The sequence below is a fragment of the Staurois parvus genome, unplaced genomic scaffold (genome assembly GCF_062004578.1).
Source record: "Staurois parvus isolate SC_StPar_1 unplaced genomic scaffold, SC_StPar_1.0 ptg001054l, whole genome shotgun sequence".
NCBI lineage: Eukaryota > Metazoa > Chordata > Amphibia > Anura > Ranidae > Staurois > Staurois parvus.
In genome coordinates this window covers 792,598-819,691 of record NW_028318850.1, presented here as the reverse complement: position 1 = coordinate 819,691, position 27,094 = coordinate 792,598, and the positions used below count along the sequence as shown (strand labels likewise).

Sequence of the window (27,094 nt, the reverse complement as noted above, 5' to 3'; positions counted from 1 at the left end):
AAAAATCTGCAGATAATTGTATAATGTATGGCCAGCCTAAGGCAATATTGCACTACTGGCCTCCTCTGTTGTTTCTTTCTGAGCTCCTGCGGGAGCCAGGTACATCCGCAGAGTGGTTACCATTTGGGAAGGCTAAGTGCAAACCGTGGGATAGCGAAGGAGGCATTGACCAGATCTGACCAGACCTTTTTGATGAGATGTCTGAAGTCTGATGTCCTTATTATCTTACAAATGCGCAAAAAGGTTGCGTATCTGGTGAGTGCGCAATCTACACTTTAATTGTCTCACCTTATCCACAATCTGTGTCTTTTGGATACCAGAAGATCATTTGAGATCTCGTTCACGCCTGCACTCTGGACATATGTTTTAGACACAGTGTTTTCTTTCACGTTTATATTGGCCACATATTCTAGTGCAGTGGTTCTTAACCTGGGTTCGATCGAACCCCAGGGGTTCGGTGAGTCAGTCTCGCGGGTTCGGCGGAGGTGAAGACCCACACCCGACTCATATGATTCGTGATGACATGCCCCGCTTGTCCATCATTGGCTGCAGGTGGTCACGCAACATTGCTTAGCCCAGTGGTCGGCAAGCCGCGGCTCACGAGCCACATGCGGCTCTTTACACGCTTTAATGCGGCTCTTGTGTGCCGGGGCGCCCGCTCCCCTCCCTCCTCTCGGGCAGCAGGGACTCTGCAGCGTGATCCAAAAAAAAAAAACAGCCAGGGCAGCGCGCTCAAATGCAATGATTGGCCAGTCTCGCTGCCACTCACATCCTGATAGCCAGTGATTGGCTGTCAGGATGTGTGTAGGCGGGGCAGCGTGACGAACGTGAGAGGAACTAGGCTCCTCTCACAGTCCGCCCTGAAGACCGGAACGGCGCGGGAATACAGCGAGAGGAACGCGCGGAGCAAAGGTAAGTGAATTGACACAGGGGGGACTTGGCTTACTACTTGCTACTTACTTACTACTACTATATAAGGGATTAATTAATATGGGGGATGAATTACTATATGGGGGATGAATTACTATATGGGGGATGAATTACTATAGGGGGGATGAATTACTATAGGGGGGATGAATTACTCTATGGGGGATGAATTACTATATGGGGGATGAATTACTATATGGGGGATGAATTACTATATGGGGGATGAATTACTATATGGGGGATGTATTACTATATGGGGGATGAATTACTATATGGGGGATGAATTACTATATGGGGGATGAATTACTATATGGGGGATGCTGGACATTTCGAGGATGCTGGACATAAAGACGAAGAAAAGGAACAGACTTTGTTGCGAAAATGACATGAGAGTGGCACTTGCCAAGGTAATGCCGCGCATTTCTGAACTGGCCTCTGAAAGACAACAGCAGAAGTCACACTGATTTGCGGTAAATATTCATTATTTTGTTTTTGTGTGAAAATCATGTTTTAATGGTTTTGTTCATTTTGTGCACCTATGTATAAATATATACCTATGTTTTGAATTTTAAAAATCATATTTTATTTTTCCAATTAAGAAGGGTTCGGTGAATGCGCATATGAAGCTGGTGGGGTTCAGTACCTCCAAAAAGGTTAAGAACCACTGTTCTAGTGGCACATACATAGATGCACAGTGTCACGTTATATATTTGTGTGCACTTTCTTACATGTCTATATATGTATTTATTTATTGGTTTTAACAGCGCTGCACGTTTATGTTTTTTAAGTGCTTTTTATTATAGCACTGATCACTGTATTGGTGTCACTGGGGATGTCAGTGACACCAAGTCAGCCCCCCCCCCCCAGTGTCAGAATGTCGCAGTCCCGCTATATCTATAAAATAATAAAATATTATTTATTGTGTGTGTGTGTATATATATATATATATATATATATATATATATATATATATATATATATATATATATATATATATAGATAGACACACAGGTGTCACACTGGCTGCCCTCCAAAACTACAAGTCTCATGAGGCATTGCAAGATTGACAGCTACAAGCGTGATTTCCAAAGGCAGAGGCATGATGGGACTAGTTTCGCAACAGATGGAGGGCCACCAGTTTGACACCCCTGAGGGAGTGTAATCTTTGCCACTCATCTGAATTTCATTTGCTGTCTGTTGTCCAATCCTTGTACATTTTCTTAAACGAGGAAATAAAAGTAGGATGATATTGCACTTCCTGATCGACCTCCAGTCATCGTGGTGGCGGGTCGGTCTATAGCTGAGCTCGGCAAAACGCTTTCAGCAGGATGAGATCTGCAGAGACGTTAAGAGACGTGATTGCTCTAGGATTAATATTGGCAACCTGCTCCCTCCAAGAGAGTCCAAGAGGTACAATGTGTAATCTGTCTCTGATTGTTAGAGTGCGGTCACCATGGGCCACCAGGCTGGCCATACACTACACAATCTGATTGTACAATCTTCTTTAGATCTACAGTCAGCTTTGTAGTGCAAGCATCTGCCTGATCTGATAGCAAGTGAATGAATTGTTTAGGTGATTTCTTCTATTAGGCTTGTTTTTTTTAGATAGGTGTTAGTGCTTATGGAACGTTGAAAAGCAATCTGTGGCAGATCGCTTTTCAGAGGGTGGTGGACCAGCGGCTGGCAGGCATTCAGACACCTATTATTTTTCTTAAACTTTTTTCTTTAATGTCCGGTCAGCTCCCACCCTATCTGCCTTTGGGCGATCCTTGAAAAGGAATTTATTCAGGGAAGCCTACCCCTCCTCCACCTAAGAACTGTACTAGAATCACCTCTGCGAAATCATCCTCCGCAGCTATCCCCTCCCCCTTCCTTTAGATTGTAAGCTCCACGAGCCGGGCCCTCCTATTCCTTCTGTACCCAGGGGCGGACTGAACATTTGGGCACTCGGGCACTGCCCGAGGGCCTAGGGTCAGTAGGGGGCCCCATGAGATGCCCCTGGTACCTTTCATAGGCTTTTTTGGGTGTGGTTTGAGTGTGGGCGAGGACACAGGGGCCCCATGATCCCCTATTGCCCGGGGGCCCCATGAGCTGTCAGTCCGCCCCTGTTCTGTACTGAAATGTATTGTAATTGTATTGTCTCCCTTATATTGTAAAGTGCTGAGCAAACTGTTGGCTCTATAGAAATCCTGTATAATAATGTATAGGTGCGTATGGCCACCGTGAAGCTGGCCATACACTATACAATCTTATTGTACAACCTCCTTTATGGTGGCCACGCACGGTTCGATAAATAATCCATTTATTTTCACATCAGTCTCTTCCGCTCGGAATAATTGATCTGTAATTGGAAACCCATTCAATTGATATGTCACACACGGGGAAGGAGATTTCGATTGATAGCTAAAATAAGATCGGAACTTATATAAATATAATCGTTTTCATGAACAAAGTATCTTAGTGTTGCCTGATAAAAAAAAACGGTCAATAATTCATCTGGCTGGTCACCTCATTTTGATTTGGTTTTTTTTTTGGGATTTCATCATTTTGATCGAATCACAGAGCGAATGGATTAAAAAAACGAAGCATGTATGGTCACATAACTGTACAATGTGAATGGTCCACATTCTTACCTCCGATAACAAAGCTTTATAAGGGAGGGACTGGGAAGACCAACACAACAAACACCTTTCTCCTGCGCTAGGAAAGGACTCAGTAGACCCAATAGGAATGTACTGGAATTTTCTGGAATATGCACTGCTTGCTGCCCTCAACAGACCGGGGTGGTCCAAATACACTGGATACAAATGGAGAAACAGAAAAAGGGCGCACCGACCTAGTGCATTATCGTTTAAAATAATTTATTAAAGAAACAAAAATAAGTATCATACTCACAATGGACATAAAAACACAGTCATCTCAAACTGAACAAGATGTATGATCCAAACAACATCTGAGTCCATACGATGGAACCCTGGATGACCCTGGACCCTGGTTGACTCTGAGGAAGAGGTTGTGTCCTCTAAACGCGTTAGCCAGTTGGTCATCCAGGGTTCCATCGTATGGACTCAGATGTTGTTTGGATCATACATCTTGTTCAGTTTGACATGCCTGTGTTATTATGTCCATTGTGAGTATGATACCTATTTTGTTTCTTTAATAAATTATTTTACACGATAATGCACTAGGTCGGTGCGCCCTTTTTCTGTTTCTCCATTTGTATCCACTGGGAAGACCACGTAATATAATATGACCACGTTACATAATATGACCACGTTATATAATATGACCACATTACATAATATGACCGCGTTACATAATATGACCGCGTTACATAATATGACCACGTAATATAATATGACCACGTTACATAATATGACCACGTTACATAATATGACCACGTTATATAATATGACCACGTAATATATTATGACCACATTATATAATATGACCACGTAATATAACATGACCACATTATATAATATGACCAAGTTATATAATATGACCACGTTATATAATATGAACGCGCAATATAATATGACCACGTTACATAATATGACCACGTTACATAATATGACCACGTTGTATAATATGACCATGTTGTATAATATGACCACGTTATATAATATGACCACGTTATATAATATGACCACGTAATATAATATGAAAATGGGGACACAATCTGTTAACTGGGGATGAAATTGGTGACCTTTTTTCCAGGGACTCCAGAAACCAGGGACGTCTGGCCACCCTACCTTAGGGCCACTTGTGGGCCAAGACTGAGACATCCCAGAACTGCCCTGATTGGTGTATTATATCAATACGAAGGGGCAGCTGGATTGTAAGGATTTGTATGTCAGTTATACACTTTGTTTTATTGTTTAGAACTACCAACAGAGGAAATTCGATCGCCTATAGAAGCCTGTCTGGGGCAGAATGTTACAATCCCGTGTGTTCTGGCTAAACCTGCTAACCAGGATCTGGATCTGAATGTGTCCGCTGTGGCTGTCCGCTGGAGCAAAATATTACCAAATGGAAGTGAGCAGATTGTATCTACATATTCAAATCTCAATCATACACAGGAAAGACCCGGATCTTTAATAGACGAGAAAGAACTCAAAAGAGGAAACGCCAGCCTCACCTTACACCATGTGCAGGGAAATGATGGGGGAGAATATACCTGCACAATTTTTATCTTTCCTCATTATGCATCAGCTAAAAGCACTGTCACCGTATTAGGTAAGTGACATTTACACTGCAAAATCCAAAAAAGTACAGATACAATGTAATATGGCAGCGGGCACAGCTGACCTGCTTCTGAAATACTAATCTCCTGACAATCAGGGGGACTTCCCAGTCAGTATAAAAAAAATAAAAAAAGATAAAACCCAACCCCCCCCCCCCAGAAAAAAAATATAGCAATAAAGCCATTAGATCAGCCAGTTAGCTAGCATTTTCAAAGGGAGGAATTGCCAATGGCAGCCTGAAGGGAGAATGGTCCAAAAGTTCATATATTCCCCTTTAACCACTTCCAGACTGGACACTTTTACCCCCTTCCTGACCAGGGCAATTTTCAGCTTTCAGCGCTATCACGTTTTGACAATTGCGCGGTCATGCAACACTGTACCCAAATGAATTTTTTACCATTTTTTTGAGACAGATAAAGCTTTATTTTGGTGGTATTTATTCACCACTGGGATTTTTCTTTTTTTTGCTATGTAAATGATAAAGTCCACAAATTTTGAAAAAAAGTGTTTTTTTTTTAAATTTTGCAAATAAATAATATTTCATCATAAATCTTGGCCAAAATTTATTCCATTATCTTTTTAGTAAAAAAAAAATCCAAATTAGTTTATAACCAAAAATTATAATTTTTTTTTATTATATTTTTTTATATTACTATTTTTTATTTTTATTTTTTTGTCTACATACTGTCACCCTAGCAGTATAGTGTCACCATGGTGACACTGTACTACTTGTGGGGGGTGATGAAGATTTTTTTTTTTTTTTTACACTGATTGCTTTTACACCCATATAGGATGTAAAAGCAATCCGTTCTCTTTCTCTCTGGCTGCATTCTTGCAGTTATTGAGAAATACTGAGTGAGCTGTGATTGGTCACAGCTTGTCACATGGTACAAGGCTGTTGTGAATAGCCTTGTACCGGATCGCGGTACCGGATCGCCTTGTACCGGATCGCGGGGCACCGGATCGCGGTGCTGCACGCTCCCAGGGAGCGCGCACAAGCAGGGTGCGGGGAGGCCGTTTATAAACGGCCACCTGACCCTGCACTGCCACCGTCTGGCCGTTTATATACAACGGCCGGTCGGGAAGCGGTTAAAGGAACTTCTGAAAATGCATAATGTCTTCAATATTAACATAATTGGATAGAAGATTGAGTGTTGGCAGAAAAATTAAGAGTCTGCCCAAATTTTATGTATTTATTTTTAAATTTATTTTTCTGAGTTTAGATCTATGTTTCAGTTTACGGTTGACTGACTGCACTCCTGTCCCCTTTGCTCCATGTCATATACAGAGCATCCAGAAAGTATTCCCAGCGCTTAACTTTTGCCACATTTTGTTATGTTACAGTTTTATTCCAAAATGGATTAAATTCATTTTTTTCCTCCACATTCTACAAACAATACCCCATAATGACAACGTGAAATAAGTTAGTTTTGAAATCTGTGCAATCTATTAAAAATAAAAAATGAAAAAAAAACCCCCATGTACATAAGTATTCCCAGCCTTTGCTCAGTACTTTGTTGAAGCCCCTTTAGCACCAATTCCAGCCCCAAGTCGTTTGGAGTATGATGCTATACGCTTGGCACACCTATTTTTGGGCAATTTCTCCCATTCTTCTTTGCAGTACCTCTCAAGCTCCATCAGGTTGGATGGGGAGCGTCGGTGCACAGCCATTTTCAGATCTCTCCAGAGATGTTCAATCGGGTTTAAGTCTGGGCTTTGGCTGGGCCACTCCAGGACATTCACTGTTCCTTTGTTATGTGGGCTGTGTGCTTAGGGTCGTTGTCCTGTTGAAAGATGAACCGTCGCCCCAGTCTAAGGTCCAGAGTGCTCTGGAACAAGTTTTCATCAAGGATGTCTCTGTACATTGCTACATACATCTTTCCTTCGATCCTGACTCGTCTCCCAGTTCCTGCCACTGAAAAACATCCCCACAGCATGATGCTGCCACCACCATGCTTCACTGTAGGGATGGTATTGGCCAGGTGGTGAGCGGTGCCTGGTTTCCTCCAGATATGACACTTGGAATTCAGGCCAAAGAGTTCAATCTTTGTTTCATCAGACCAGAGAGTTTTGTTTCTCATGGTCTGAGAGTCCCTCAGGTGCCTTTTGGCAAACTCCATGCGGGCTGCCATTTGCCTTTTACTGAGAAGTGGCTTCCGTCTGGCCACTCTACCATACAGGCCTGATTGGTGGAGTGCTGCAGAGATGGTTGTTCTTCTAGAAGGTTCTCCTCTCTCCACAGAGAAATGCCGGGACTCTTTCACAGTGACCATCAGGTGCTTGGTTACCTCCCTGGCTAAGGCCCTTCTTCCTCGATTGCTCATTTTGGCTGGGAGGCTGGCTCTAAGAAGATTCCTGGTGGTTCCAAACTTCTTCCATTTATGGATGATGGAGGCCACTGTGCTCATTGGGTCCTTCAATTCTGCAGAAATGTTTCTGTACCCTTCCCCAGATCTGTGCCTTGATACAATCCTGTCTTGGAGGTCTACGGACAAGTCCTTGGACTTCATGGCTTGGTTTGTGCTCTGACATGCACTGTTACCTGTGGGACCTTATATAGACAGCTTTATGCCTTTCCTAATCATGTCCAATCAACTGAATGTCCCACAGGTGGACTCCAATCCACTGAATGTCCCACAGGTGGACTCCAATCCACTGAATGTCCCACAGGTGGACTCCAATCCACTGAATGTCCCACAGGTGGACTCCAATCCACTGAATGTCCCACAGGTGGACTCCAATCCACTGAATGTCCCACAGGTGGACTCCAATCCACTGAATGTCCCACAGGTGGACTCCAATCAAGATGTGGAAACATCTCAAGGATGATCAGTGGGAACAGGATGCACCAGAGCTCAATTCTGAGTGTCATGGCAGAGGCTGTGAATACTTATGTACATGGGTTTTTTTTGTTTTCTATTTTTAATAAATTGCAAAGATTTTAAAAAGAGCTTCTTTCACGTTGTCATTATGGGGTATTGTTTGTAGAATGTTGAGGAAAAAAATGAGTTTAATCGATTTTGGAATAAGGCTGTAACATAACAAAATGTGACAAAAGTTAAGCGCTGGGAATACTTTCTGGATGCATTGTATATACTCAAGTTTTAAACCCCCTCTCAATGTTTTGCCATATAATTTGCCGCCTACATTTTTTGGGGTCCTCAATGCTAAATCTCCCCCAGCAAGTAAAGAAGACACATCTCATGCTCATAAAATCTTAAGGCACCATGGCCAGTTAAGACCTCATAAATGCCTGCAATTGTTATTTAAAACAGGAATATTTAAAGTCCAACTCCAGGGGCACAATAAAAAAACCCCCAAAAAAAACCCTTGTAGTGACCCCATCTCCCCTACATGGGTTAAATGCTTGTTAAGTTTTTAGGGGGTTCCAGAAGATACTGTATTACTTACCTGACCAGGGGCAGACTGACAACTCAAGGGGGCCCCCAGGCAATAGGGGATCATGGGGCCCCTGTGTCCTTGCCCAAACTCAAAAAAGCCTATGAAAAAGGTACCAGGGGCATCTCATGGTGCCCCCTACTGACCCTGGGCCCTCGGGCAGAGCCCGAGTTTCCAAATGGTCAGTCCGCCCCTGTACCTGACTATCTGCTTCAGCAGATTCCGTGGTGCTGTCCTCCTCTCCCTGAAGCTCCAGTCTGTGGGAGGAACCTCGGCATCATCAAGTACAGTACAGGGCTATCAATCCTGTATGGTACATGGTGGGGGTAAGCGTGTGACTGCGGCCAGAGGCATGGATGGAGGCTACATTCATACAGCCTCTCCTGCCGCCCCCCGGCCTTAAAGCTGAACTCCACATATGGATATTAGTAGTGTGCAGAACAAAAAAAACTTGTTTCGGTTTTGTTTTAATTCGTTATTTAAGTAATTTTGTTTTATTAAATTAGTTTTCGGAATTCGTTTAATTTTCTAATTCGATTCTATTGTAATTCAATTCAACCAAATTAAAAAACGGCATTCGAATTGACATTCAAATGTATTCTATTAGAATTTCGGAAGACGGGTATATTCTTTCTATTCTATTTTATTCTATTCTATTTTTTAGCCTATTCTATTCTTTTCTATTCCATTCTAATCTATTTGAATTTCAGAATTTTATTCTATTCTATTTTTTTTCTATTCTAGTCTATTCTATTTGAGTTTATTCTATTCTAATTTCGGAAAACAGTTATAATCTTTCTGTTTTATTATATTGCTTTATTTCTGTTCTAATCCATTCTATTCAAGTTTATTCTATTCTAATATTGGAAGTCAGTTATATTCTATTTTATTTCATTCTATTCTATTTTTTTAGTCTATTCTATTATTTTCTATTCGAATTTCAGAAGACAGTTCTTTCTATTTTTATTCTATTGTATTGTTTTTTTCTATTATAATCCATTCGAGATTATTCTATTCTAATTTCAAAGGGGTGTTTTTTGTTTTTTGTTGTTGTTTATTTTCTTTTGCTGTTGTGCCAGGAGATGGGCTTTAACCACCTCCCGTCTGGCCATTGTATATAAACGGCCGGACGGTGGCAGTGCAGGGTCGGGTGCTGGTTTATAAACTGCCTCCCCACCCCCTGCTTGTGCGCACTTCCTTGGAGTGCGCAGCACCGCGATCTGGTGCCCGCTGTGTCCTCTGGACACAGTGGAACACCGATCATCGGATGGGACCTCTTTGTGAGGTCCCGAGCATGTGATCACTGATTGGCCAATCAGTGATCACATGCAGGACTATCACTGCTTACTACGTGTGAAATCTGTGAATGATCACATGACAAGCTGTGACCAATCACAGCTCACTCAATAGTTCTCAGTGGCTGCAAGAATGCAGCCAGAGAAAAGGAGAAATGATTGCTTTTACAGCCTTTATGGGTGTAAAAGCAATCAGTGTAAAAAACAAAAAAAAAATCTTCATCACCCCCTACAAGTAGTACAGTGTAACCATGGTGACACTGTACTGCTAGGGTGATAGTATGTAAAAAAAAAAATAAACAACCCACAAATAATATAAAAATGTAAAAAAAAGTTTAAAAATTATAATTTTTGGTTATAAACTAATTTGGGTTATTTTTTTTTACTAAAAATATAACGGAATAAATTTTGTCCAAGATTTATAATGAAATATTATTTATTTGCTAAATTTTATAAGAAAAACACTTTTTTTTCAAAATTTTTGGACCTTTTAATTTACATAGCAAAAAAGAAAAATCCCAGTGGTGAATAAATACCACCAAAATAAAGCTTTATCTGTCTCAAAAAAATGCTAAAAAGTTCATGTGGGTGCAGCGTTGCATGACCGCGCAATTGTCATTCAAAGTGTGATAGTGCTGAAAACTGAAAATTGGCCTGGACAGGAAGGGGGTAAAACTGTCCGGACTACAATTTTATTTTCTCATTTTGAATAGAGGATTATACATCCCAACTGTCCCTGATTTTGAGGGGCTGTCCCTCATTTGGAACAAGTCCCTTTGTCCCTCTTTCCTCCTCATTTGTCCCTCATTTTGGTCTGCTATACAGTATATACCTGCATTAAAAATGCAATTTGTCTATCAAAAGTGTTTCACAGTGTTAAAGTGATACTAAAGTATTGCTTTCTTTTCTTTCTTTTTTTAATATAAAAATGTTAAACTTACCTGCTCATCTTCTCAGGTCCCCCACCAGAGCTCCTGACTCCTCACTCCCATTGGCTGCCCCCATAGCAAATCGCTTGCTTATGGGGACACCTAAGCAGATGCACTCCCAAGCCACGGCTCTGCGTGTCCATCCACACACAGAGCCATGGCTTGGCCCCACCCCCTCCCTCTCCTGATTGGCTCACTGGTTGAGATTCACTGCCTCAGCCAATTAGGAATGAGAGTCCCTAGAGACATCGCTGGATTGTGAGGGGGCTCAGCTGTTGGGGGGGGGGGGGGGGGGCGCTGTGGAGGTTGCTGCATACAGAAGGTTTTTTTTTTTTTACCTTCATGCAATGAAAAAAACCTTAAGCCTTTGAAACCACTTTAAATCTTTCCTCCCATTTCTAAATGGTTGCATTTGTAAATTTCAAAACACAATATAAAGGAATAGTAGTGGTAAAAAAAAAAAAAAAAATTTTTGTGAATTAATTTTCCTTGTAAGGAGGGCGTGGCAGGGGGTGTGTGTCTTATGAATAAACCTTTCACCCAATTTCTAAATTGTTGCATTTATACATTTCAAAAGCCAACATAAAGGAATAGTATCTGTGGGTTTCACAAATCTATTTTTGTACAATTCTCCTTTAATGGGGCGTGGCAGGGGGTGTGTCCTAAGCCTACATACTTTTGCTTATAGGTGTCCCTCATTCCCATGTCAGAAAGTTGGGAGGTATGGGTTATAACTCTTGTCATATTTGTTTTTGGCATCGGTGTCCCATTGGGGAGATTTCCTTTTACTTCCTGTCACACAGCCAAAATAGGAAGTGAGAAGAAATCCCTTCAAAGTGTGGGAATTCCAGGTTATTAACAGAACTAGTGTCCCCATTGCAAGATTTCCCCTATCTGTTCTGGGGAAAACCCCAAATGTGGTGATTTTTTTTTTTACTTTGGTTTTCAATTAAAATGATAAACAGGACAAATGGGGTGAATCTCCCTAACGGGGCGCTGACAGGGGTTCTAATCCATCTCCACTATGCCCAAAACATAAAAGTTTTGTCTTTAGTTCCACTTTAAGATCTACAAAATACTTGGATAGCTATAAATTACAAATAAAATAGAAAGAACTGTCTTCTGAAGTTCTAATAGAATAGATTAGAATGAAATAGAAAATAATAGAATAGACTAAAAAAAATAGAATAGAAAAATAACAATAAAATAGAATAAAATAAAATATAACTGTCTTCCAAAATTAGAATAGAATAAACTCGAATAGAATGGATTAGAAATGAAAAAAGCAATAGAATAGAATAAAATAGAATAGAACTGTCTTCCGAAATTAGAATAGAATAAACTTGAATAGAATGGGTTAGAAATGAAAAAAGCAATAGAATAAAATAGAAAAACGTAAAACGTTTTGCCTTTAGTTACACTTTAAGATCTACAGAATACTTGGATAGCTATAAATTACACATAAAATAGAAAGTACTGTCTTCTGAAATTCGAATATAATAGATTAGAATGGAATAAAAAATAATAGAAAAGATTAAAAAAGAAATAGAATAAAATAAAATATAACTGTCTTCCAAAATTAGAATAGAATAAACTCTAACAGAATGGATTAGAAATGAAAAAAGCAATAGAATAGAATAAAAAAATTTAAAAGTTTTTCCTTTAGTCACACTTTAAGATCTACAAAATACTTGGAGAGCTATAAATTACAGAAATTTTGACCGTTTCAGGGAAGCCGAACATCACGATCTCTACAGCTAAACTTGCCATTGAACCTGGAAGGAAGGATTCTGTTATTTGTGAAGTCAGCAAATTCTACCCCAAAACGGTGAAGATCCAATGGAGGAAGCACAGCAGGCATTACAATACTTCGTCTTTATTGGAAAAACCATCTTGTCAAACTAAGCCAGAGGAGAACAGCGATGGGTCCTACAATGTGAGCAGCCTGCTGGTGGTGGCACCCTCCGGCCCAGAGGAGAATGGAGACACGTATCATTGTGTTGTCACACATGAGTCCTTCAGCCCTGACCAGAATGTCAGTGTTACTCTAATAGTAGAAGGTAAGCTGAACACCGGGATGGGCAAATATTATTTAAATCCATCAGTCATGTGTATTCTTCCTGAATCTCGGTGAGCTTTGTGTATTTCCTCCAGATCTGTGCAGTAATCCAGTCTGAGACTTCCTGTAATAAAGACCGCTCACTGCAGCCCTCTCTCCTTGTGCAGGGAGACTGATCTTGTCTCCTCCCCCTCCTGTAGTTTTCTGCAGGAAGCCTGTAGTAGGTGGAGCCTGCTGGGTCCCTCCCGCAGCTTTGCTTTCTCTCCTTGTGCGGGGTGACTGGTCTTGTCTCCGCCCCTTCCTGTAGTTTTCTGAAGGCATCCTGCAGTGGGTGGGGCCTGCTGGGTCCCTCCCACATCTCTGCTCTCTCTATGGGGGACTGGTCTTGTTTCCTCCCCCTCCTGTAGTTTTCTGCAGGCAGCCTGCAGTGGGCAGAGCCTGCTGGGTTCCTCCCACAGCTCTGCTCTTTGTACAGGCTATGTATAGCAGAGTGATGACAACATTGCTAATTTTTACAAAACAATAACTGGGTTTCCTTTGGTGCACACACAGTGGATTTATAGTCTTTGTGGCTATTGAGGAATAAATGTAACCATTTCAGCTCTGGTCCAGTTTTGACCTTTCTCACATATATGTACAGTTACAAGAAAAAGTATGTGAACCCCTTGGGATTACGTGGAGTTTTGCATGAATTGGGCATAAAATGTGCTCTGAACGTCATCTAAGTCACAACAATAGAAGAACACAGTCTGCTGAACATAATACTACACAAACATTAGATGTTGCCATGGTTTAATTGCACATAACATGTAAACATTCACAGTGCAGGGAGGAAAAAGTATGTGAGGCCCTAGCTTAATGACTTCTCCCAGAGCTAATTGGAGCCAGGAGTGAGCCAACCTTGACTCCAATCAGTGTGATATTGGATGTGTTGCTGACAGCTGTCCTGCCCTTAAAAAACACACACCTGTTTTGGGTTTACTGGTTTCAAGAAGCACTGTCTGATGTGAACCATGCCTCGCAGAAAAGAGCTTTCAGAAGACTTACGATCAAGAATTGTTGACTTGCATGAAGCTGGAAAGGGTTACAAAAGTATCTCCAAAAGCCTTGATGTTCATGTGTCCACGGTAAGACAGACTGTCTACAAATGGAGAAAGTTTAGCACTGTTGCTACTCTCCCTAGGCGTGGTCGTCCTGTAAAAATGACTGCAAGAGCACAGCGCAGAATGCTGCATGAGGTAAAGAAGAATCCCAGAGTGTCAGCTAAAGACCTACAGAAATCTCTGGCACATGCTAACATTTTTGTTGACACATCTACAATAAGGAAAACATTAAACAAGAATGGAGTACATGGGAGGACACCACGGAGGAAGCCATTGCTGTCCAAAAAGAAGATTGCAGCACGTTTGAAGTTTGCAAAAGAGCACCTGGATGTTCCACAGCACTACTGGCAAAATATACTGTGGACAGATGAAACCAAGATTGAGTTGTTTGGGAAGAACACACAACACTATGTGTGGAGAAAAAAAGGCACAGCACACCAACATCAAAACCTCATCCCCACTGTGAAACATGGCGGAGGGAGCATCATGGTTTGGGGCTGCTTTGCTGCCTCAGGGCCTGGACGGATTGTTGTCATTGATGGGAAAATGAATTCCAGAGTTTATCAAGACATTTTGCAGGAAAACGTACGACCATCTGTCCGCCAACTGAAGCTCCGCAGAGGATGGGTGATGCAACAGGACAATGACCCAAAGCATACAAGTAATTCAACAAAACAATGGCTGCAACAGCACAGAATACGCCTTCTGGAGTGGCCCAGTCAGAGTCCTGACCTCAACCCGATTGAAATGCTGTGGCATGACCTTAAGAGAGCGATTCACACCAGACATCCCAAGAATATTGCTACACTGAAACAGTTTTGTGAAGAGGAGTGGTCCAAAATGACTCCAGATCATTGTGCAGGTCTGATCTGCAACTACAGGAAACGTTTGGTTGAGGTTATTGCTGCCAAAGGAGGGTCAACCAGTTATTAAGTCCAAAGGTTCACATACTTTTTCCTCCCTGCACTGTGAATGTTTACATGTTATGTGCAATTAAACCATGGCAACATCTAATGTTTGTGTAGTATTATGTTCAGCAGACTGTATTCTTCGATTGTTGTGACTTAGATGACGTTCAGAGCACATTTTATGCCCAATTCATGCAAAACTCCACATAATCCCAAGGGGTTCACATACTTTTTCTTGCAACTGTATAGATCAACATTTTTTTTTGGGGGGGGGGTTAGATAATTGCTTAGAACCACCAAACATATAATAAATAAAATAAATTATTAATAATAATAATAATAATAATAATAATAAACAAAATATATATAATATATACAGTTGTGTTCAAAATAATAGCCGTCAGACATCACTAACTGGATCAATCACTGTTTTCGGTGGAAATGATATTTCTACATGGCAAATAATTTCCTAGCAGGTGTAGTAGAGTAATAGAAATCCAACAGACCCAACAGTCATGACATGCATGCTGCTGATTCTGTGTCATTGAATCACTCATTGAGGGGCGTGTTCAAAATAATAGCCGTGTGGAGTTCTATTAGTGAGGTCATTCATTCTTTGAAAAACAGGGGGAAATTATTGCCCTTATTTAAGGAAGGAAGGCAGCAAATGTTGGACATGCTGGTTACAGTGCATTTCTCTCTGAAATTCTCAGGAAAATGGGTCGTTCCAGACATTGTTCAGAAGAACAGCGTACCTTGATTAAAAAGTTGATTGGAGAGGGGAAAACATATAGAGAAGTGCAGAGAATGATCGGCTGCTCAGCTAAAATGATCGCAAATGCTTTAAAATGGCAACCAAAACCTGAAAAGACGTGGAAGAAAGCGAAAAACTACCATTGGAATGGATAGAAGAATAGCCAAAATGGCGCAGAATCAGCCAACAATCAGCTCCGGGAAGATGAAAGAAGGTGTGACGTTCCCTGTGAGAACATTTACAATTAGAAGACGCCTATGTGAAGCCAAGCTATCTGCAAGAAGTCCCCGCAAAGTCCAACTGTTGGAAAAAAGACATGTGCTGAAGAGGTTACAATTTGCCAAAGAGCACATTGACTGGCCTAAAGAGAAATGGCGCAACATTTTGTGGACTGATGAAAGTAAGATTGTTCTTTTTGGGTCTAGTGTCCGGAGACAGTTTGTCAGACGACCCCCAAACACTGAATTCAAGCCACAGTACACTGTGAAGACAGTGAAGCATGGTGGTGCAAGCATCATGATATGGGGATGTTTCTCATACTACGGTGTTGGGCCTATTTATCGCATACCTGGGATCATGGATCAGTTTGAATCCATCAGAATACTTGAAGAGGTCATACTGCCTTATGCTGCAGAGGAAATGCCCTTGAAATGGATGTTCCAACAAGACAACGACCCCAAACACACCAGTAAACGTGCAACATCTTGGTTCCAGACCAACAAGATGGACGTTATGGAGTGGCCAGCCCAATCCCCGGATCTTCATCCAATAGAAAACTTGTGGGGTGACATCAAAAATGCCGTTTCTGAGGCAAAACCAAGAAATAGAGAAGAACTGTGGAATGTGGTCCAATCATCCTGGGCTGGAATACCTGATCACAGGGGCCAGAAGTTGGGTGACTCCATGCAACACAGATGTACAGCAGTTCTCAGAAACAGTGCGACTACAACCAAATATTCATGAAGTCATGTTTTGATTTGGAATAGAATGTGTCGTGTTCCCAATGCATTTGTGTGGATGGAAATAAAAGCTATTAGAAGGATTTTGAGCTTTATTCACTTTTTTCAACACACTGCTATTATTTTGAACAAAACTGTGTGTGTATGTATATGTATATGTATATGTATATATATACACACACACACACACAGTACTCTTCATAAATGAGTACACTCCTTTCGAAAAGTAAGATTTTAATCAATATCTGTGTGTGTGTGTGTGTGTATATATACATTATCTCCCAGAAGTGAGTCCACCCCTCACATTTTTGTAAATATATTATTCTATCTTTTCATGTGACAACACTGAAGAAATGACACTTTGCTACAATGTGACGTAGTCAGTGTACAGCTTGTATAACGTAAATTTGCTGTCCCCTCAAAATAACTCAACACACCGCCATTAATGTCTAAACTGCTGGCAACAAAAGTGAGTCCACCTCTGTCACAAGGTGCAAATTGGGCCCAAAGTGTCAATATTTTGTGTGGCCGCCATTATTTTCCAGCACTGCCTTAACCCTCTAGGGCATGGAGAGCTTCACAGGTTGTCACTGGAGTCCTCTTCCACTCCTCCATGACGACATCACGGAGCTGGTGGATGTTAGAGACCTTGCGCTCCTCCACCTTTCGTTTGAGGATGCCCCACAGAGGCTCAGTAGGGTTTAGGTCTGGAGACATGCTTGGCCAGTCCATCACCTTTGCCCTCAGCTTCTATAGCAAGGCAGTGGTGGTCTTGGTGTGTTTGGTGTCGTTATCATGTTGGAATACTGCCCTGCGGCCCAGTCTCCGAAGGGAGGGGATCATGCTCTGCTTCAGTATGTCACAGTACATGTTGGCATTCATGGTTCCCTCATGAACTGTAGCCCCCCAGTGCCGGCAGCTATCATGCAGCCCCAGACCATGACACTCCCACCATGCTTGACTGTAGGCAAGACACACTTGTCTTTGTACTCCTCATTTGGTTGCTGCCACACACGCTTGACACCATCTGAGCCAAATCAGTTGATCTTGGTGTCATCTGACCACAGGACATGGTTCCAGTAATCCATGTCCTTAGTCTGCTTGTCTTCAGCAAACTGTTCGCGGGATTTCTTGTGCATCATCTTTAGAAGAGGCTTCTTTCTGGGACGACAGCCATGCAGACCAATTTGATGCAGTGTGCGGCGTATGGTCTGAGCACTGACAGGCTGACCCCCCCCCTTCAACCTCTGCATTCATGCTGGCAGCACTCATACGTCTATTTCCCAAAGACAACCTCTGGATATGACACTGAACACGTGCACTCAATTTCTTTGGTCAACCATGGCGAGTCCTGTTCTGAGTGGAACCTGTCCTGGTAAACCGCTGTATGGTCTTGGCCACCGTGCTGCAGCTCCGTTTCAGGGTCTTGACAATCTTCTTATAGCCTAGGCCAGTGGTCGGCAAGCCGCGGCTCGTGAGCCACATGCGGCTCTTTACACACTTTAATGCGGCTCTTCTGTGTGCCGGGCGCCCGCTCCCCTCCCTCCTCTCGGGCGGCCGCCCCAAAAGTCAGGACTCTGCAGCTAGCCCAGCAATGGGCAAACTACGGCCCGGCGGACCTTTTAATCCGGCCCGCGGAGCGTGATCCAAAAAAAAAAACAGCCAGGGCAGCGCGCTCAAATGCAATGATTGGCCAGTCTCGCTGCCACTCACATCCTGATAGCCAGTGATTGGCTGTCAGGATGTGTGTAGGCGGGGCAGCGTGACGAACGTGAGAGGAGCTAGGCTCCTCTCACAGTCCGCCCTGAAGACCGGAACGGCGCGGGAACACGGCGAGAAGAACGCGCGGAGCAAAGGTAAGTGAATTGACACAGGGGGACTTGGCTTACTACTTGCTACTTACTACTACTATATGAGGGATGAATTAATATGAGGGATGAATTAATATGGGGGATGAATTAATATGGGGGATGAATTACTATAGGGGGGATGAATTACTATGGGGGATGAATTACTATGGGGGATGAATTACTATGGGGGATGAATTACTATATGGGGGATGAATTACTATATGGGGGATGAATTACTATGGGGGATGAATTACTATAAAAACTTATTGAAACTAAAAACAGTGTACCATCCTATGTATTTTCAGTTTTAAAAATGTGGCTCTCAAAATTTCAATCGTGGTTTTGGCGAGATTTGGCTCAGTTGAAAAAAAAGGTTGCCCACCACTGGCCTAGGCCATCTTTATGTAGAGCAACAATTCTTTTTTTTCAGATCCTTAGCTAGTTCTTTGCCATGAGGTGCCATGTTGAACTTCCAGTGACCAGTATGAGAGATTGAGAGCGATAACACCAAATTTAACACACCTGCTCCCCATTCTGAGACCTTGTAACACGAATGAATGACATGACATCGGGGAGGGAAAATGGCTAATTGGGCCCAATTTGGACCTTGTCACTTAGGGGTGGGACTCACTTTTGTTGCCAGCGGTTTAGACATTAATGGCGGTGTGTTGAGTTATTTTGAGGGGACAGCAAATTTCCATGTTATACAAGCTGTACACTGACTACGTCACATTGTAGCAAAGTGTCATTTCTTCAGTGTTGTCACATGAAAATAGAGAATCAAATATTTACAAAAATGTGAGGGGGAGACTCACTTTTGGGATACTGTGTGTGTGTGTGTGTGTGTGTGTGTGTGTGTGTGTGTGTATATATATATATATGTGTGTGTGTATGTGTATATATACACATTGTATACAGTCCAGGGGAGGGGTGAACTCACTTCTGGGAGATACTGTGTATATATTTATGTCACTTGGTATTTGTGCAGCGTTTTTTCAAAACCCTTCTTTTTTTAAAAAAAAAAGTACACTTTAGTGAATTTTAATGCACAAAACATAAAACAATACCCAATTGTTTGGTAAAATATGAAAGATGATCTTACATAGAGTAAATAGATACCTAACATGTCACACTTTAAAACTACGCACGTTCGTGGAATGGCACCAAACTGCGTTACATAAAAATCTCCATAGGTGACACTTTATAAGCCTTTGCAGGTTATCAGTTTAGAGTTACACAGGAGTTCTGGCCCTAGAAGTATTGCTCTCACTATAATGTTCGGGGCGATACCTTACATGTGTGGTGCAATCACAGTGTACATATGTGTGCGCAACCTACATATGCATTCGCCTTTGCATGCAAGCAAGCGTGGGGGGGACAAGAGGCGCTTTACATTTTTTATTTAATTTTAATTATTTTTCTTTTTATATTTACATTGTCTCTTTAATTTTTTCATTCACTTTATTGTTATCACAAGGGATATGATAGCATGGGCAGTGACAGGTACTCTTTACTGAGAGAGCTGGGGTCTATTAGACCCCAGATCTCTCCTCTGCCCTTTTCACAGGCCAGTAATCACCTGTTTGTTTCATCCGAAACCAAACGTGACAAATACTTGTAGCTTTTTGTTTCTTAGTCCATAGAAATGACGGGGGATTTACCCCTTGGCCATCTCTATGGTCAGCAGGCGGACATCTGTCCCATCATCCTGGTATAACCCTTCAGCCTCAGTGATGTACGTGAGTCTGAAGTGGTTAATCTATGCCTAGCACTCCGCTATAATTCTTATATATGTAACCTCTATCTCTCTATCTATCCATTGAACCCAGAAGGACTGTCAGTGCAGAGCCAATCAGCTGCGGTTGTCTATGTGTAAATTAGACACATGTAACGTACGTAGCAGCTGATTGGCCCAGCATTGACAGCTTCCTTCCAGGTTTGGCCGAGCATGGGTTCAGACCAAATCCAAGCCAAACTCATGCTCATCCCGTCTGCATCTGCTAATGATCAAAAAAATTTGCAGCACCTTACAGGACATGGACTTAGGTGTTTTAAATAACTATCCGGCCCCCCTAGAAATGATTACAATTCAATATATCTATCCCAGGCGTAAAACGTACACAAGAGGGAGGGCATACACGTGACATCATTGAGCTAATGTGGCCATTTCTCTGGCAAATGCAATATAAAAGTGTCCATAAAGCTGGAGTAAAAAAAAATTAGTCCACAAACCTTGATGCATGGCCAGGCTTTATCTTTATTCTCCACAACCTTCATAATGGAGGTCCAGTTTGGAAAAATTAGAATAATATATTTCACTGGTGCAATTCCTGGAAAAGGAATCCAGTGGTGGTTTAGCCCATCCAAGAGCTTTCCTGTTCTTCAGGATTTATGGACCTGACTATGGGCAGCGGGAGTAGAAAATGCCCCATCATTGGTGTAAGTGGGAGGAAATGTGCCACATTTTTGGTGTCAGTGAAAAGAATAGTGCATTACCATTGGTGTCTGTGGGAGGAATAGTACATCATCATTGGTATCAGTGGGAGAAATAGTGCATCATCATTGGTGTAAGTGGAAGGAATAATGGCTCCATTGTTGGTGTTAGTGGGAGGAATAGTGGTCCATTACTAATGTCAGTGGTAGGAATAGTGCCCCATCATTGGTGTCATAGTGTCCCATTACTAATGTTAGTGTGAGGAATAGTGCCACATTGTTGGTGTCAGTGAGAAGAATGGTGGCCCATTGTTGGTAGCCATGATATAATTACTTGTTGGCAATACTCATATCTCACTAGCAATCATTTGAGAGTGCACTTTTTCAGTGGATAGGTTGGTCCCTGTTTATGTCTGAAGCTGCACATATCTGCTTGTTCACCGGTACCCTGATATCTGTAGCCAGTGAAAACTTCAATCGTTTCTAAAAGTTATACGTTACTCCACACTCCCCCCCCCCTCCCTCTGACCTTGAGGGTTGAGTGGTCTTAAAAATACATGCTCCCCATACCAGCAAATCCAGTGTTGTCTAGTGCGCTGCCTTAGATCCCCAGGTTTTGTGCAGAAATCTTCTCTTTTTATGCCATCAAGAGGCTGTGGGTGGGTCACTTCGCTTTCCACATGCGGGTACCTTTTACGTGCATGTGAGCTCATCAATGCCCAAGATCAGATGGGGACCGTGTTCATATGAATGTCAATCATCATGGTGGTTCCCCGATTTAGAGATGAGCCATACGCTGTGTGCAGGAGAAAATGTAAAGAGTTCCTCTGTGTGTCACTGCACACCTTTCTTGTTGATGCTGCATTTAGGAGAGCCACTGCTCAGCCCGTGCCCCCTCCACCAGTCTAGAGTTCCTCCGCCACCCCACTCCCAGAGACAGAATGGGGTCTTGCCATGCACCTAGTGTGGACCTCATGCATGCTTTCACTTAACTCCTTTAGCTTTCCCGTACTATGTGGCTAAACTATGGGTCCCCATAACATGGGTTCAGTCCCAATACCTTTAGTGAACTGACCACTAGGCAGGAAGATGGATCACCGACCGTCTCACTACCGAGAGAACCCTCAACCATGCCAGGTACCATGCTTCATAATTGGCTGCTTTTCACTTTGCATAAGTTTCATTTACTAGCAACTGCATTTCCCCTCCACTTGTCTTGTTGAGTTACCTTTTTGTAGTGACCTTGCTTCACACCCCACATGTGCCTTACAGACCCCATTCTTTCATACACCAAAGACCATCATGAACCCCTGACTTCAGATCAGGTTTGAGACAGTATAATAACTTTACTGTACTTCTCACGGCAGAACAGACAATGAGCATAACAAAGTCCAAACCTTAAAACTGAATAATGGAGGAGGCTGCCCAGGCATAGCAATACAGGTAGCGATCCCCATTGACTGGTAGTGTCTAACACCGGAACATTGGCATCTTGTGCCGTCACATGTTGGTTCTTGAGCTGCCTGTTCCAAGTACTGGTGTGTCCCCACGATCCCTCCAGGATTTCCCCAAAGTAGACCTTCCCCCTATTTAGGTTTTTCATCAAGTCTAAGGATGGCCCAAGACAAAAAGCACAGGAATCAAGGTATTGACAGCCCTTATCTGAGCCTAAACTATCAAACTATCTGGTTAATACAGAAAAACCCACACTGTAGACAACCTGCCTACAGCCGGACTGTCTTTTCCAGGTACTTTGAGTCGCTCTCCCCTTGACATGCAGTGGCGCATGCACAATGCAGAGAGGTTTAACCGGAAGCCTCCATGGATCCCAGAAGGCTAAATGTTGTTCTTTCTTAGGTGAGAGGCCAGAAATTGGCTGGCCTGGAGCCACTGGAAAGTTGACCCAACCCCCATCCTCCAAAAATGTACAAGAGGGGGCCAGGAGTCAAATCAAATATGAGGGTGGAGGTCTGCCTTAAACTAAAACTTTTATTAATTTTGGATAGAACATCGATGGGCTAGAAACCCTGACATGTTTTTTATTGCTTTCTGTGTCCCTGATTTAACGCCTTCCAGGTTAGCTAGATAGGCTTTTTTTTTTTGTTTTGTTTTTTTTTTTAGACAGAGGCTGGGTGGTAGCCTGAGATGAGTTAGCCTGGGAGTGAGGTAGTGAGTTCACCTCAGGACAGGCTGGGAGGATCTAACAGTTCAGGGCTTCTGGAGCACTCCCACCCTTACAAAAACCTGAGAGCTCTCTGGAACATAGGGAGAGGAGGCCAAGATCTGCATGTATGAGGGACATTGGCCAATCCCCTAGCAGGAGACTGGGCATGGCGACCAAGGCAACCCTTAAATGTGATAGAGCCTGGGGAGTAGTGTCGGGTGGAGGATGGAGTGAGGAGCTAGTGTGTCCAGCCTGGGAGGGAGCCAAAGGAAGGGGCCTACCTACCTGCAGATGCTGGAGAAGTTAGTTTCCACTATACCACCGTCTTCCAAGAGGGAACCCTGAGCAGCAGGGAAGGAGCCATCCCAGTGAAAAGCCTGAAGGCAGCCACCAACCAACTAAGCTGACAGGAAAGGATAGTGTAAGTACTCCTACACCCCATGGGATGGATAAGGCAAGAGGGCAGTCAGGTGGAAAACCCAACTAGCTTCTCATCTGGGACTGCTTGTTCTAAAATGGCAGATTCTGGGCCTCCTTCCCCAAGGAATACTCTCAATACAGCTGGGTGAAGAGGAGGATTAATTTGGGGTCTAAGGAGGTACCTCAGAGAGCTGTCAGGCTCTTTAAGGAGAGATTGATTTTGTCCATATTTGTACATAGTTGCTAAGGAGTTTGCCTTCAAAGTTCCCAGTTCCCTTGGACATCCCATACACCCCTCAACTCCATTCAACTCCATTCAACTTATCAACCCCTCAATAAAATCACAAAACCCACCTCAAGGACTGTTTACTGACTCCAATGTGTATGGTGTGAAGAAATGCATGTTGCCTGCCCGTGCAGAGCTTTAGAGTGGAACAAAAACTCAGCGACTCCTAAGGAGGTAGCGCTACACTACTAAGCCAAGTTTCCCTACCTATGTGTCCTGGGGACTACTATTCCCTGAACCGAGCGAAAACCCCAAATTTTGAGTTGTCACCAAAATAGGTACAGAAGGGTAATGTTCCAATGGGGACACTTGTTTCAATGAAGTTACCTGAATTTGGAGGGGCATTCACTTCCTGTTGTGTCTACAGGTCAGGAAGTGAAGGGAAATCTCCTGAATGGGATACAGATGGCAAAAAGACAGGGGCTTTATTCCTTCCCTGCTCTATCCACAATAAAAAAAAGGTTTTGGCTTTTTAGATATACTTTGGAGTGTATTTAAAACAAAATTCACAGAACTGCATGTGCATTCGTTCTGTGGGAATACCAGCAAAATCGATATCTATATTCTCTCCAGGTCAGATGTTATTCATTCATATGGAATAGAGTGAATCAGGACAAAAACTGCATTATGGCCAGTAGATGGAGCTGATGATTATGGGAAAAAAAAGTAATTATTTACTCTGTTGGCTCCATCTAGTGACCATAATGTGATATTTCAAGTGATTCTAAAGGCTTTTTATTTTTTTTAAGGAAAAAATAACAAATATGTCTATACTTACCTGCGGTGTGTAGAGGTATTGCACAGAGCAGCTCCAATCCTCCTCTTCTCGGGTCCCCCGCCAGCACTACTGGCCCTTCCCTCCTGTCAGGTGCCCCCATAGCAAGCAGCTTGCTACGGGGGCACCCGCTGCTCCATGTGTCCCTTCACACACATAGCCGCGGCTCTGCCCCATCCCCTTTCTCTTCCCATGTCTCTCTGGCTGTGATTGACAGCCAATGGCTCCCATTTCTGTCTCAGCCAATGAGAAGAGGGAGTCCCAGGATAGCCGAGACTCCAGTGCACATTGCTGGATGGAGAGGGGGCTTAGGTGAGTGTTGGGGGGGGGGGGTATGCTGCACCCCCCCCCCCTTGCATGTAAGAATGCATGAAGGTAAAAAACCTTGAGCATTTAGAACCACTTTAACTAATTCACGCTATTCTTATGAATGAACCATATCCAACCTGGAGAGAGAATATCCTAGTAATATTAGATATTGACAGAATTTGCACAGAACGAATGTACAGGACATACCGCTCTTCCATTTTTTTCTTTTTTCAATAATTCTACCTTCTTAAACCCTTCCAAGCTCAGATGGGTGGGAATAAAATTGCCCATGCAGTGTACCTACATCCTTGCAGCCCCAGTCACAGGCCTATGACTGCCTTATGACAGATACATTGGAGGCACATTGATTGTCCCAGCCTTTCACAGTAGAGCAGTGATCTCCAAACTGCGGCCTGGGGGCCAGATGTGGCCCTTTGCTTGTCTTTATTCGGCCCTTGAGGCACAGTTCCTCCCACTGAAACAAGACACTATTCCTTCCTCCCACCAACAATGGGGCATAATTACTGCTACTAACATAACAACAATGAGGCACTATTCCTCCCACTGATACCAATGATGGGGCACTATTCCTCCCACTGATACCAATGATGGGGCACTATTCTTCCCACTGATACCAATGATGGGGCACTATTCCTCCCCCTGACACAATGATGGGGCACTATTCCTCCCACTGATACCCATGATGGGGCACTATTCCTCCCACTGATACCAATGATGGGGCACTAATCCTCCCACTGATACCAATGATGGGGCACAACTCCTCCCACTGATACCAATGATGGGGCAATATTCCTCCCACTGATACCAATGATGGGGCACAACTCCTCCCACTGACACCGATGATGGGGCACTATTCCTCCCACTGATACCAATGATGGGGCACTACTCCTCCCACTGATACCAATGATGGGGCACTATTCCTCCCACTGATACCAATGATGGGACACTAGTCCTCCCTCTGACACCAATGATGGGGCACTATTCCTCCCACTGATACCCATGATGGGGCACTATTCCTCCCACTGATACCAATGATGGGGCACAACTCCTCCCACTGACACCGATGATGGGGCACTATTCCACCCACTGATATCAGTGGGAGGAATAGCGCCCCATCATTGGTATCAGTGGGAGGAATAGTGCCCCATCATCGGTGTCAGTGGGAGGAGTTGTGCCCCATCATTGGTATTAGTGGGAGGAATAGCGCCCCATCATTGGTGTCAGTGAGAGGAATAGCGCCCCATCATTGGTGTCAGTGAGAGGAATAGCGCCCCATCATTGGTATCAGTGGGAGGAATAGCGCCCCATCATTGGTACCAATGATGGGGCGCTATTCCTCTCACTGACACCAATGATGGGGCGCTATTCCTCTCACTGACACCAATGATGGGGCGCTATTCCTCCCACTAATACCAATGATGAGGCACTATTCCTCCCACTGATACCCATGATGGGGCACTATTCCTCCCACTGACACCAATGATGGGGCACTATTCCTCCCACTGACACCGATGATGGGGCACTATTCCTCCCACTGATACCAATGATGGGGCACAACTCCTCCCACTGACACCAATGATGGGGCACTATTCCTCCCACTGATGCCAATGATGGGGCACTATTCCTCCCACTGACGCCAATGATGGGGCACTATTCCTCCCACTGACACCAATGATGGGGAACTATTCCTCCCACTGATACCAATGATGAGGCACTATTCCTCCCACTGATACCAATGATGGGGCACTATTCCTCCCACTGATACCAATGATGGGGCACTATTCCTCCGACTGATACCAATGATGGGGCACTATTCCTCCCACTGATACCAATGATGGGGAACTATTCCTCCCACTGATACCAATGATGGGGAACTATTCCTCCCACTGACACCAATGATGGGGCACTATTCCTCCCACTGACACCAATGATGGGGCACTATTCCTCCCACTGACACCAATGATGGGGCACTATTCCTCCCACTGACACCAATGATGGGTCACTATTCCTCCCCCTGATACCAATGATGGGGCACTATTCCTCCCCCTGACACCAATGATGGGGCACTATTCCTCCCCCTGACACCAATGATGGGGCACTATTCCTCCCCCTGACACCAATGATGGGGCACTATTCCTCCCCCTGACACCAATGATGGGACACTATTCCTCCCACTGACACCAATGATGGGGCACTATTCTTCCCACTGATACCAATGATGGGGCACTATTCTTCCCACTGATACCAATGATGGGG

The 27,094-nt window shown here is 43.3% G+C and overlaps 1 protein-coding gene across 1 annotated transcript in view; it reads left to right on the top strand.

The window, feature by feature from the left end:
• The first annotated feature begins 2,050 nt into the window (after positions 1-2,050).
• LOC149440764 (uncharacterized) overlaps positions 2,051-27,094 on the top strand; it is a 43,789-nt gene continuing 18,745 nt past the window's right edge. Inside the window, exons 1-3 of the mRNA XM_089658168.1 lie at positions 2,051-2,337; positions 4,813-5,166; positions 12,528-12,857. Of these exons, the coding sequence (XP_089514294.1) occupies positions 2,256-2,337; positions 4,813-5,166; positions 12,528-12,857 (766 nt within the window). The 5' untranslated portion in view covers positions 2,051-2,255. The remainder of the gene's footprint in view (positions 2,338-4,812; positions 5,167-12,527; positions 12,858-27,094) is intronic.